This window comes from Nyctereutes procyonoides, unplaced genomic scaffold (genome assembly GCF_905146905.1).
Source record: "Nyctereutes procyonoides isolate TBG_1078 unplaced genomic scaffold, NYPRO_anot_genome, whole genome shotgun sequence".
Lineage (NCBI taxonomy): Eukaryota > Metazoa > Chordata > Mammalia > Carnivora > Canidae > Nyctereutes > Nyctereutes procyonoides.
The window spans coordinates 8,566,912-8,581,274 of record NW_026575146.1 but is presented as its reverse complement, the minus strand read 5'-3'; the positions used below and the strand labels follow the sequence as shown (position 1 = coordinate 8,581,274).

The 14,363-nt window shown below is 44.0% G+C and overlaps 1 protein-coding gene across 2 annotated transcripts in view; it reads right to left on the bottom strand.

Moving 5' to 3' along the window:
* Positions 1-809: 809 nt before the first annotated feature.
* ESR1 (estrogen receptor 1) overlaps positions 810-14,363 on the bottom strand; it is a 276,934-nt gene continuing 263,380 nt past the window's right edge. For both annotated transcript variants that reach the window (XM_055311110.1, XM_055311109.1), the window contains exons 8-9: positions 9,689-9,872; positions 810-5,288 (exon numbers count right to left, since the gene is read on the bottom strand). In XM_055311110.1, the coding sequence (XP_055167085.1) occupies positions 5,054-5,288; positions 9,689-9,872 (419 nt within the window). In that variant the 3' untranslated portion in view covers positions 810-5,053. The remainder of the gene's footprint in view (positions 5,289-9,688; positions 9,873-14,363) is intronic.

Sequence of the window (14,363 nt, the reverse complement as noted above, 5' to 3'; positions counted from 1 at the left end):
AACACTTCAAGGCAGGTGGCGCTATTATTTTCTCTCTTTATAGGCAAAGAAACTGAGGCATGGGGAAATTGCCTTGTGCAAGGTCACATGAAAAATGGTAGAATGAAGCTTCAAACTGAGTAATCTAGCTGCAGAGCCTGCGTTGCCGTATTCTGTTGCCTCTTAATTAGTCACATTAGTTTCCCTCAACTCATTCATTAAATTATAGAGAAAATGGGCAAGAGGTAGCTCTGAAAAGGGAGCAGCCATTGGACAACAGAGACCCTAAGGTGGAGTGGGGTGGGATGGGGTGGGATGGGGAGGCAATGTACTGGTCATTCCAGCTTTAAGGTCATGATTAAAAAAAAATGGTTTTTGAGCAAATCATGTAAGTTTCAGATTGTTCATTCCAATTTGCACTTCTTCATTTAGGAATAATTACTCTCAAGCTTCTTTCTTCTCCCCTACAGGGAATGGGATAGGGTTAGCCATTAGAAAGCTACTATTTTAAAGAACACCTCATATAATCTTCACAACCTCTCTGTGAATTAGGTGTTACCGTAACCATCTTGTTGATGAGGAAGTGGAGGCTCTGAAAAATTCATTGCCAAGGATCATAAACCTTGTATGTGGTAGAGCCAAGAAGTGAGGCCAGGTTGGCCTGCCTCAGATGTCCACACACTTCCTCCTGTGCCTGGGAGGAAGATCATCAGAGTGATCTTCAGGATTCACTGCATCCCATCACCTTGATTTGAGGCAGTCAGTGGTGAGCCATTAGCAAGAAAGGAGTTTACAAAAAATAAGCCCATTATCATTCATTTAATTTTTTTTTTCATTTAATTTTTTATTTGAACATCAAATAGATTGAGAAAATTGTTTACAGGTGCTTGAGTATCCCACCGGATTCCTTACTTTTTAAAGGTGCAAAAGAGGTTTACAAGTGTGTTTCAGTAAACAAAGCAAGGCTGCAACAAAACAGAATCACATCAATAGTAGTATGCATCAGCGAAAAGGCATATTAAACCATCAGACACGATTTGGCATGTAAGCCTTTTCCCATAAAACAAGAGCTCTACATTGAAGAATATGTTGTGCACAAAAAGCATTGTTTATAAGCTGTGAGAGAACATAAACTGGCATAATGTCACTTATTAATTCAAGTCTCTATGACCAATGACCTCTCTGTGAATGCAAAGGGGTCCACATCTCAGGCACCTGCTCATGGGGCTGTATGTTGTTTCCAGGGTACAAAGCTTTGTACAAACACACTGAAGATGGGTTTGGAACATGGCAGCATTTACATATTTTAAAAGTTCAGGCACATTTGGATGCAAAAAAAAAAAAAAGAATAGAAATTTTTCTCAAATCTCTGAAAGACAGTGCAAAATTGAAGTGCCATAATAGAGGCAGCAGTTACTTAGGAAACAATTATAAACGACATAGAAAGAGGCCACACTCACTTTAATCCAAATGAAAAGGAGATGCAGTTAGAAAGAGAGAAATTACACTAGTAGTGAAAAGATGAATATTTGGGACCACAGTTTAATTCATTTGCTCCAGTTGAGAGTAAATTTTCAGGGAGTTCACCTAGGAAGTGTGCAGTGTAATCTGGATCATCCTCCCAAGACTTGCACCAAAGGGAAGCAGGATTGCCTCAGAAACTAGTATATGACTATCTGCCTTCCAAATAACTAGTTTCCCAAAGCAGATTTGCCTGTGAATATTAGGTATTACTACAGTCCTAGTGATCATTCCCGGCATCCACAGTCCATCTCAGAGTGGGAAAGTATGAATAGGAAGGGATTTGAAATTGGTTTCTAAACCAACAGCCTAAATCAATGGCCATTTCAGTGTATAAGATTTTAATGCGAGAATACCTTAATGTGATCAAGAGTAAATTATCAGTAAGTCCCTTATTTGTTCAGTCCCCAAAAGGTATGGGATATGGCATGGTTAGACAGCCTTGCAAGGTTCATCGGAAAATCTAACCAATGACTGCCCTTCCTTAGGGGCTGGATTTTGCAACCTCTGTAGAGTCTTCTCTTTGGATGAACTAGCCTCTCTGATTGTTGCATGACAGCAATCCAGAATCGTTACCGCAAGCCGGGAGCTAGGCAATGGCCAAAAGAAACCCAGACCACTAGCTACTCCGTAGATTGTGCGGACGCTTGTTCTTCCATAGAATTCCAGCTGCCATTTTAGAAATGCTTGTCATTTGTAGTTCACAGGGCACAAGCGGAATATGGAACTCTGGTTCATACTCCAGGTGCCAGAACTGATCTGCCTCAAAATATTTCAAGGCTCTTATTACTGTATTTCCCAGTCTTGAAATTCCTGAACCTACTTCCCCACCCTACCCTAACCCCCCAGGTTGATTAGGTCTTTCAAAACTTAAATTGCCTCAGAGGTGGGGAGGGGGGGCGGAATACAACATGTTCCCTACCCCCAACAGCAGTATCAGCTGCTAAGTGTCAGCTGTCCATTAGTGGCACTTCAAATAAGAATAAAAAGAGATTTCTAAAATTATTTGAATTTTGCTGTGCTAACATTCCAACTATCTGGTGTTCTCTGCCCATTTCAAAAGTAGTAGTATCTTTAACATGAATACAAACACATTAGATGAATAATGCAAAACCCTCCACTTCATTATTGTTTGGATTTAGCTGGTATTACATCATCTATAGTACTAGAATTTTTTTGTCTGTTTTTATTTTTTTAAAAGAAAATCTAAGTATAAACATTAAAAAGAACCCACTGACCCATTAGGTACTGTCCAAAAATATTACTACTGATATTTTGGTAAAGCAAAATTAGCTGCCCTGAATAATTTTCCTTTGCAGGCATAATCTCTGCTACATAAGATTGTCTATCGTTCGATATCCAACAATAGGCATCTAGATTAGTGCTATTTTGTCTACTGTGGATATAAAAGTTGATATGAAATGTGATCTTCATTGAAATGAATAATCACCAGGCCCTAGGCATCAATGACTGCATACATGACAAGGTAGCTATACAAAAAAAACTAAATATCTTTTGTTGATTTTGCACATTTAACCCAGTCAAATTAAATCCAGAACGGAATTACTACATTCAATTGTCTGATAAACAAGCATTGTAATTTCAAAAAAAATATATATTATACTATATAAGGTGCTTCTTAAACAAAACAACAACAAAAGAATTATGTTCTAAACATATTCTTACTGCAGATACACAATATTGCCCCTAAATTCAGATGCGCATATATAAAAAAAAAACTTTTTTTTGGCCCTCCCAGGCTCCCAGTCCTTTGGTGATCACCTACTAAGTAATCAAAAATGAAAGAAATCCATTTTTTTGAAACAGGCATCCCAAGAGAAGCCCTAGAAGCTTGGCTGGGTTGTTCGCTAACCCATCACCTCTCAATGGGGTTTGAGTTATAGACAATGAGGTCACCAGAGGAAACCAAACTCACTGAGAAGAAAGATAAACCATAGTTGATCTGGAGAAGCAAAGGCCTTGCTTGGGAAGGCTGCCCTGTGGCTGGAGTGAGTCTTTCTTGTTTAGCCTATAGGTCAAAGGATTCCTATGGCCCAATTCTAATCTCGCTCTCTTGGCTTATGAAGTTTAATGAAATGAGCTTTGGGTAAAGTTTTTTCTCCAAGACCAAACCGTGGTTTTTGGATGAGCTCTAAACAACCAAGAGCAGGTAAAGTTTGACCAGATCCCAGGCAGCCTGAGTAGTGAGCCTCCTATCCTCATCCTCCAGCCTCACCCAACCATGTGCAGGGCCAGCTGTAGTAATGCAGCTGTCTTGTCTATTGCTGTTCCTTCCAATCATGGGGGCAAGAAGAGGAGGGCTGCCCATGGATCCCAGGGCTGCCCCACAGTGCACACAGGGCCTGCCAGGGCCACTCCTGTGTAAAGCTACAGCATGTGGCAGAGCCACCGTGAGCCTCTCAGTTTTAGTTTCCACCCTACTTTCCTCCTGTTCTCTAATATGTACAATAATCGTGCACGTTTATTTACTATTTACCCAAGTGCCCTAGGGCTAACGATGTCACCAGGTACCCACTCATTTAAACTGCCCTTGGTCATATGCTGGGCACTATTACTAATTGACCTTCTGTGTCTGTTACACACCAGGAAAACCAAGCAGAGCGCCCTCTGCTGGTAATTGTGAGACCACGCTAGAACAGGTTCTGAAGCTGATTCACTACAAGTCCTGCGGGGAAAGGGCTTTCTTTCATAAAATGAAAACAAAAAAACAAATGCCAAGAATTTATCCCTTAAAAGGAAACTGGTATATGTGGAGGTGACTTAACTGGGATCAACTTGCTGTTTTCCATAGATCCATGGGAAGCAAGAATTAACTGGAACCCATGACCTGTACATAGTGTTCTCAAAAACCAGTGGAAGAGCTTTCAGCAAATCTGAAGGTGCAGTGTATTAAGTTGACAGAGTTTTGACAATTAGGGGACCTTCCTTCTCTGTGGGCATCTTGTATTCCTATAGGGCAAATGAAGAGACAATCACTGCATGTTCAGCTCCAGCCATGCAACAGAGCAAAAGCTTTAAGGTATTACTTTAATAAAATGTTACATTACTACAGGAATACAAGATGATGCCATAATGAACCCTTGACCTAGCTTTCTCCAAGTCAGCAAATTAAAGGGGCCACTTTCAAGTCTTTCCTGTGGCTTTTTCTTAGATCTGTTAAAAAGTGCTTCACAGAGATGAAATGTCCACTCTCCAGGTCTGGGTCTCAACAAGTAGCTTAAATGCACAGTCACCTGAGTCCCAGCTCATAGACTGAGTTCAATCATGAAAAGCTATAGAATCCTCATGCTTAGTATTATAGCAAAGGGAGAGAGAGAGTGAAAGAATTTAGCCCTGGAATCCCTTTGGCTGTTCCCAAAAGAAGGCGTGCCACTAAGAACTGAGCAAGCAAACAAATGGCCACTCATATTAGAAAGCCATGGTGGTGGATGCATGCTGGAGTGTGCGGAGGAGCAGAACTCTGCTATTGTGATACATGACGTGGGTAAAATGGTACAGGGATTCTCAGGACCTTGGGGTAGCCTGGGAGCTCTCAGACTGTGGTAGGGAAATTCCCTGCCTCCTCGGTGATATAATACGTTTGCAAGGAATGTGATGAAGTTGGGCCCGTGGTGGCCAGCTGGCTCTGGTTTGTCTCCTCCATGGGCACACCCCCACGGCTGGCTGGGGCGTGCAGGCGGTGGGCATCCAGCATCTCCAGCAGCAGGTCGTAGAGAGGCACCACATTCTTGCACTTCATGCTGTACAGATGCTCCATGCCTTTGTTACTGTGGGTGGGAAGACACACAGAGGGACCACTTTAGAGTAGCGCAAGCCCTAGAGCTGCTGCGACCCCTCAGCAGGGACCAAAGTAAGGGAAACTCCAAAGACACCTGTAGGCCAACCTCTCTCCCTGTTTAAAGAGCCATTTCAGGATTTGCTATACAAGTGAGTTCCTTCCACTGATTCCAATAAGGTTCTATTCCCCACTGTTAGCATTGTATCCAAAAAGAGAACAGAGGCCATATGGCCACGTAGGAGGGAGGTTTTTTTGTTTTTGTTTTTGTTTTAAGTATAAAAGCTGTTCAAGAACTGCCCTTCCTTCAGACTTTCCCCAGTGTTTTCCATTTAATCAGAATAAAATCTGAATTTCTTTCCGTGCTCTCAAGGTCTAACTGATGTGGCTTCTGCCGACCTCTCAGGGCTCCTCCTGCCTCTCTCCGCTAGCTCATACTCTTTAGCCATGCTGGGGAAAAAGAAAAAAAAAAGAAACAAACAAAAACAGCTTTTTAAGAAAGAGCTTGAAGAAACTGGGCTCTTTACTACCAGATGCAAGTGTTTATACTTACTGTTCCTCTACTTCTGTGCTCTTTCCAGAGCCACATTTTCTGAAGGGCCTTTTGCTGCCACGGGTGGCAGTCACCTCAAGGTCCTGTGGTTTTTACCTGTCCTCTTGCATTTACTCTGTTTTCCTCCTGGCTCTAGGACAACCTGAAATTCCTCTCTGGATGAGTGCATGCTGGTTCTTGCCCCCAAGCACCCCTGGACCTGCAAGCCACACACACACACACGCACACACCAACATGCACCAGGCAAATTCCTGGAGGGACAGCGATCTGCCCAACCTGCCGGCCTTGACCCTCGCCATGGATGCAGTAGATGCTCAGAAAAATACGAGGCAAATGGACACAAGGAAATGTAGACAAATGTCATTTCTTCTTTTGACCACTGTCTTCCCCACCCCACCCCAATGGGAACAATACAGAACAACTCTTATCAAGCTTGAAATTTTTTAGAAAGAATCATGTATCATGAGTAGTCAGGACCAAGAGTATTATCCTGGAAAATATTTACATTTTTTTTGTTTACATTTTTAATAGGGGAAAAGTCAGCCCAAGTTGGAGACATGCCAAGAAAACACAGCATCAAGCTATTCAGGTCTTACAACACCACAACCTAATTACATATCTAAGTGGTTTTCGTTTGTTTGTTTGTTTGTAATTTAAAATGCTGTTAATGTTAAATGCTGGCTGGATCTCACACTGTCTTGCTCTTGCAACCTAAGGAATCACATTTATAGTCACATGGAATCTGGTGTTAAGTTCTCTGAGTAACAACATATGGCTGGGTCAAACTTAATAAAACAGAATTCTGTGATTTAGACTGGCTGTAACAAGGCACCAAAACATTATTTTGTGCATGGGTGCGCATGCGCACATGCACCCCAGGGAGAGAGAGAAAATGCTCAAAGCTTTCAACAGAATAGCAGTTTCTCTCCAGCTTTTCACACAAGTCAAACAAACTCTCACTGCTGTTGCCCTTCACCACAGGTTGCCAATAAAACTACCAGAGCCCTATAAATTTAGTGCAGATATATTGGGGTATTAACTCATTTAGGCTTGCTAATGCTGAAAGCAGTTGACGGATTTGAAAGTTCAGCAATTCCTACCAACAAATAAAAACCTTCATCTGCAATACGTGGTTCCTAGCCCAGAGTAAAAGCTAACACAGCTCTTCAAGGGGAAGCTTACTCTCTAGCCAGGAAATTTGGTAGAGAATTGCTATTCTGACACATTCCCTGCCTCCCTTTTTATATTCATAAAAACAAACACATGGAAAGGATTGGAAAGTGTCCTCTGAATGCAGTCGTCTACCCTACCTGGCCAAGGTGAGTCCTCCGTTTGTGATACCAGATATGTAGGGAATCCCCTGAGCACAGAAACGACAATCACTCTCTCTCAAACTTTGCAAAGTGGAAGTCACCAACTGGGAATTTTGAATTCATGGGGTAGGGAAACTACACAAATAACTTATTCATCCATTCACTCACGTGTTCATTCACTCAGCAATAATGTTGTGAGCATATGCGACATAGCAGAGGTCGTCATATGTAGGACTGTGAAGGGATAGAAAGAAACATACATTTATTTTCTCAAGAAGCTATCAATTTTCAAAGATCTCTCCTGAGAGGGTGGCTCATGGGACTTCGATGGGACAAGCTTCTTGACACCTGATGCATAATCTCAAGGTTTGAAAGTCCCTTTAAAATTAAGCCAACCCTCCAGACACCACAGCCCTTCCCTCACAGCCACTAAGAAAAGAAATTTCGTTTTCATTCCTAGGGTCTGGGTGTAAGCCCAAGGTCATACAGACTTCATCATGCATGGGTATCTGATCCCTAGTATCATCACTTCACCTCATTTTTATTGCCTTTTTGGAGTAAATAATCTTTTCTTTCTCTTTTTTCTCCACTTTCTTTTTTAATTTTTTTTTATTGGAGTTCAATTTGCCAACATATAGCATAACACCCAGTGCTCACCCCGCCAAGTGCCCCCCTCAGTGCTCATCATCCAGTCACCCACCCCCCCAACCCGCCCACTACCCCTTGTTCATTTCCCAGAATTAGGAGTCTTTCATATTCTGTCTCCCTCACTGATATTTTCACTCATTTTCTCTCCTTTCCCTTTATTCCCTTTCATTAATTTTTATATTCCCCAAATGAATGAGACCATATAATGTTTGTCCTTCTCTGATTGACTTACTTCACTCAGCATAATACCCTCCAGTTCCATCCATGTTGAAGCAAATGGTGGGTATTTGTCATTTCTAATGGCTGAGGAATATTCTACTTTCTTTATCTGTGCCCCACAGGCTGAGTTCAGCCCTGGGCCAGCCACATTACATGACTGTTTGAAGTGGAGATGAGACCACTTTCTCCTTTTGGCACAGAAAGGCCCCGTTTCCTTTGCTAATACCCTTCCTTAACGCCTATACAAAATATTTATCGAGTAGTTATTATATGCCAAGCCCTACTTGGTGGTCCTGGGTACACAGATTATCCAAGATGGGTTGTGGTCTCTGCCTCAGAGAGTTTACAGTATAATTGGGTAGTGAGAAAAATAAAATGGGGCAACAATCAGGAAGAACAGAATGCAAATCCCAACTGGGTTAAGGATCAGGAGATGCTTCCTGAAAAGAATATCTAAGCCAAGATGGATTAGTTTACTGTTGACAAAAATGCATTCCTCAGGCCACATGCCCCTGATCTTGACTTTAGCCCTCATAGTGTGACTTGTTGGCCAGTCAATGTGACTTAACTCAGAGATTAAAATGTACTTGCCCTTACAGGCTTGCTTTCTTGTACCTCTGCCATCTCTATGAGAAGAGTATGTCCCAGTTAACCTGCGGGGGCGAGGAGGATAAAAAACACATGGCGCAGAGTCACCTGGCCAACCTGTAGGCCTGTGGGTTGCGTCTCCCAGATGAGCCTGGGAGCAGCATCTCTCAGATGAGCCTGGGCTCCATAAGCTGTCCCACAGATGTGGGAGTGAACCCAGGTGGGATGAACAGAGCTGCCAGCCAATCTGCATCCTGCTCATGACTCAAAGAACAATCATTTATGGCCAGAGCTCAGATCTCAGGAAGCTCTAGGAAATTGAGGGACTAGAGCACAGAAGGTCTATAAGCAAAATGAAGGGACTTATAGTTTAAAGGAATAGGAAGCTAATTCAGGGTCTTAAATAAAGGAATGACATGAGCAGATGTGGTATTAGATGGTCACTCTGGCTCTGGTGTGGAGAATGCATTAGAAGAGGTCAGGCCTGAAGACAGGGAGGTGTGTTAGGTGGTCACTGCAGGAATCCAGAAGGAAATGGTGGCATGGATGAGGGGAGAGGGAATGAGGGGTGGCAAGAAGGGATCGGAGAGGAATGGACACTGGACTGGAGGAACCAGTGTTGACTCTGAGAGGCTTAGGGACAGAAGTTCTCTCAGGGCTTCTATGTGTCTCTGACGGGAGTATGAAGTAGAAACCTTAACAGCTGCGCCCAGTGCCTTCAGAGGATAAGTGTCTTGCCTTGATCAGTAGGACAAAGTGAGTGGCCAAACATCGCCATCCTCCCTCAACCTGCACACTGTGCACCCCTGCCCTGGTGGGACCTTGTTGTGCGGGCTTCAGACTGAGTGCAAATGGCACCTCCTTTCTGTAAGCTCTCTAACGCCTGCCCCATGCCCTAGACTGATCTCATTCCTCCCTCCTCTGGCCTCCCCACAGCATTTATACACATGCCAGGAACTGTGCCAACTGTGCTGTCTGCATTCAGGCCTCAGCACATTCTGGCCCATCTGTAACATGCTTGAGGGCTCGCGTTCATTATGGTGCTCCAGTGGGAACCCAAGACCGCCTCACCTCATGTGCCTGATGTGGGAGAGGATGAGGAGGAGCTGGGCCAGACGCCGGTGCTGCTGCTGCAGAGTGAGGCCTGCTTTGGCCATCAGATGGATCAAGGTGTCTGTGATCTTGTCTAAGACACGGTGGATATGGTCCTTCTCTTCCAGAGACTTCAGGGTGCTGGACAGAAATGTGTATACTCCTGAATGTGCAAGGAGACAATGAGAAATTCAAAGAGGATGAGGTCTAGAGATTCACAGCATCCGTGGGCTATGCTACCCAGCCAGCGTCTCCTCCCACCCCCTGCACAGCAATGGGGAAGCTTGGGACCCATTTGACCTAAGCAGCTCTACAAAATTCTCAAAATACATGTCTGAGAGTGCTGAGGAACTCATTTGGCCTCCTGAGTTTGAGCCAATCTTTAGGATTTGACTGAAGATTCCCAGGAAGGGCACTGTCAGCCTGGGGCTACCCCTTCTCTCTCAGGTCTGACACCCACACAAACTAGCCCATCCATGCTGACCAACCCTGCAAGAGAGGCATTACTATTTCTTTTCTCATGAGGAAACTGAAGGGCAGAGAGATGCATTAACTTGCTAATAAAAGTCCTCAGGACAAAGCAGAGCTGGGAATGAAGCCCCACGTGCTGACTCCACATGTGGTCATGATCATGGAGCCTCTCAGGAGACATATGACACTTGGTAAGATGCACAGGGAGTGAGGATGACTTGCAAAGTGATTGACAAGTCATTTTTCCAGGGAGGATCTAACGTGCTGTTACGTTTCAGGTCAGGCGTAGGGCCTTTTCATCCTCAGCTGAAAGGTTTATGAGGGAGGGGGTAGAGAGGCCCCTGGGAACTGCTGTTTTTCACTGCCAGGCATGTTTGGTTCAGTGGTGGTTTTTTTCTTCCACTCTTGCCTTTCTTCTGGTAATCGACCTACTTCCTGGGCCACGAGCAGACTCAGGACAGAAATTAGACAATCAAGTCACTCGATTCTTTGGGACAGTATTAACCCTGGGCTAGACAATCAGAGCTTTTCTGGGACTGTGTATGGAAGTTGTAAGAAATTCTTCCCTCTAGGTTGCTGAGTTTGGAGGGTGAGAGTATGGGACCTTCTAGTAGCGGCCTCTTCCCTGCTCACAGGCTGCTCCACCTGCAGAACTCAGCCGAGCCACGGTAAGCAGAGGGTGCTAGGTACATGGTAGTGGGGCACAGGGGCGACGTCTGGATGCAGCAACAAGGTCCTACTCTTACATTGTTTTCCTTTGACCTTGGAACTTTCACAGTATCCTTTCTAACACACATTAATCCAAAAATTCCTTTTATTTAAGAAAGTGTGAGTTGGGTTTCTGTCACTTGTAACTAAAAAAAAAAAAAAAAAAAAAAATCTTTTTTTTTTTTTTTTTAGAATCTGACTATTTGACTGAGTTGTGAACTCAGCCCAAGGACCAGAGGAAGCTGAGTGATAAAGAGGTGGGAGGGTGCATTAGTCTTGTCTTGGGACCACAAGGGTGGATTTCCTATCAAGTGAACACTCCAGAAATAAGCTCCATTCTGCCTAATTATACCATCTTCTAGGGAGCAGATGATGCTGTATTTTTCTTCAGACGATGCATCATGTATTCAGCAATATTTTTTCCAGTCTTGCCTTTATTCAGCCCACTGGCCCTCTGCTTTTTTTTTTATAAATTTTTTTTATTGGTATTCAATTTGCCAACATATAGAATAGCACCCAGTGCTCATCCCATCAAGTGCCCACCTCAGTGCCCGTCACCCAGTCACCACCCCCCCTTCCACCACCCCTAGTTCGTTTCCCAGAGTTAGGAGTCTCTCATGTTCTGTCTCCCTTTCTGATATTTCCCACACATTTCTTCTCCCTTCCCTTTATTCCCTTTCACTATTATTGTATATTCCCCAAATGAATGAGAACATACACTGTTTGTCTTCTCTCGATTGACTTACTTCACTCAGCATAATACCCTCTAGTTCCATCCACGTCGAAGCAAATGGTGGGTATTTGTCGTTTCTAATGGCTGAGGAATATTCCATTGTATACATAAACCACATCTTCTTTTTCCATTCATCTTTCGATGGACACCGAGGCTCCTTCCACAGTTTGGCTATTGTGGACATGGCTGCTAGAAACATCGGGGTGCAGGTGTCCCAGCGTTTCATTGCATCTGTATCTTTGATGTAAATCCCCAGCAGTGCAATTGCTGGGTCGTAGGGCAGATCTATTTTTAACTCTTTGAGGAACCTCCACACAGTTTTCCAGAGTGGCTGCACCAGTTCACATTCCCACCAACAGTGTAAGAGGGTCCCCCTTTCTCCGCATCCTCTCCAACATTTGCTGTTTCCTTCCTTGTTAATTTTCCCCATTCTCACTGGTGTGAGGTGGTATCTCATGGTGGTTTTGATTTGTATTTCCCTGATGGCAAGTGATGCGGAGCATTTCCTCATGTGCTTGTTGGCCATGTCTATGTCTTCCTCTGTGAGATTTCTGTTCATGACTTTTGCCCATTTCATGATTGGATTGTTTGTTTCTTTGCTGTTGAGTTGAATAAATTCTTTATCGATCTTGGAAACTAGCTCTTTATCTGATACGTCATTTGCAAATCTTCTCCCATTCTGTAGGTTGTCTGAGTTTTGTTGACGGTATCTTTTGCTGTGCAGAAGCTTCTTATCTTTATGAAGTTCCAATAGTTCATTTTTGCTTTTGTTTCTCTTGCCTTCGTGGATGAATCTTGCAAGAAGTTACTGTGGCCGAGTTCAAAAAGGGTGCCTGTGTTCTCCTCTAGGATTTTGATGGAATCTTGTCTCACATTTAGATCTTTCATCCATTTTGAGTTTATCTTTGTGTATGGTGCAAGAGAGTGGTCTAGTTTCATTCTTCTGCATGTGGATGTCCAATTTTCCCAGCACCATTTATGGAAGAGACTGTCCTTTTTCCAGTGGATAGTCTTTCCTCCTTTGTTGAATAATAGTTGACCATAAAGTTGAGGGTCCACTTCTGGATTCTCTATTCTGTTCCATTGATCTATGTGTCTGTTTTTGTCACTGGCCCTCTCCTAAAGAGACTTCTCCCTCCCCTCCGGTTCCTCACTGGTACCTTCAAGTTAAGGTCCCCAAGTCTATTAATCCCTGCCCCTGTACTGGTAATGTGGTGACAAGTTACTGCTCGCACTGCAGCCCGTAGGCTGGAGATGGAGAAAGCACCTCCACAGTGGAATCCATAGTAAATAGAGTTGTAATTGCCCAGAATGGAAAATAGCTTAGCTTTAAAACAAATACAACAACAACAACAAAACCAGGATGGTCAGGTCCTGGCTTACATGCAGTTGAACAGAATAATGTAGCTTTTGGTACCCAGAGGCACTTCAATCCAAAGCAAACAGACCACAGAATGAGTAAGCAACAGACAGGCAGTGAAGTAAGAAATTGTTGGATTCCTTCACTTATGTTCCATGTGAACTGTTGATAGAGAATGAATGTGTCCATCAGAAAAATGGGCAACTGTCCAGGGGCCTTGGGGTCAGCCTCGAGACAATGGATAGCAGGAGAGTGGTGCACCAGAGGGCTGGAGGTCAGGAGCACCTCTGAGCCCCTCTGGCCCTACCTCTAACTTCCCCCTCTGTCATCACACCCATTCTAGCCTCACATGTCCCCGAGGCCCTGCATCTGGATGGATGTTCTGGGAACCTGCCCAGGCCACAGAACCGACTTAATCCAACTTGGATGATGCGTTTTCTACCAATTTCCGTTTTTGTCACCACCGGGGATGCTGGCCTCCTTCACCAGTAATCCCGTTCTGTTTCAAGGGAACTGTGGATTCAAGGAACATGCAAGCTTCGAGGTGACACCCAGCCACATTTGCTCTTCCTCCTTGTGTGTTCAAGGATGGAGCACACTGGGCTAGGATCTCAGACATCTTGAGGGCCAGTTGGCAGCATGCTCTCTCCAGTGAAGGTGAAGAGCCTTGGCACCCAGATGGCAGGAGGCAAAGTTTTCTCAGGCTTCTGGGCTCCTGCCTTCTTCCATGTGCACACATGGATTCCTTCCTATGGAGGCTTTCATTAAGAACCTACTGTGTGCGTGCACTGTGTGACTTAATAGGGATCCTCTTGCTCAAGCCTTATCTGAAGTGTTGATGTTTTAAGTGCAGATATTGCCTGTGGGGAAAGAATTTTCTTTTTTTTTAAATTTTTATTTATTTATGATAGTCACACATACACACAGAGAGAGGCACAGACATAGGCAGAGGGAGAAGCAGGCTCCAGGCACCTGGAGCCCGACATGGGATTCGATCCCGGGTCTCCAGGATCGCGCCCTGGGCCAAAGGCAGGCGCCAAACCGCTGCGCACCCAGGGATCCCCGGGAAAGAATTTTCTTAACACTGACTCTGGGGCCTCAGGCCTTCTCAGAACAAGCCTGTTTCTCTAGTCCTGTTTTGGCACCAATACAGCTTATCATTTCATCCTTGTCAGCAGATGCTTCCTAGCTATGCAAATATACTCTGAAAAAAAAAATATGGTCCTGTTGAAATGCCAATAATTGACAACAGCAACCATCATCAGCTTTTTGGGTTTTTCTGGCAAAATGTGGTCTGAGTTTGCTGCCTTTTGCCCCTAAGGGCATGCTTGAGAGAAACAGCAGAACTCCAAATTCCCAGAATGCTTCACATGGTCCGGCAA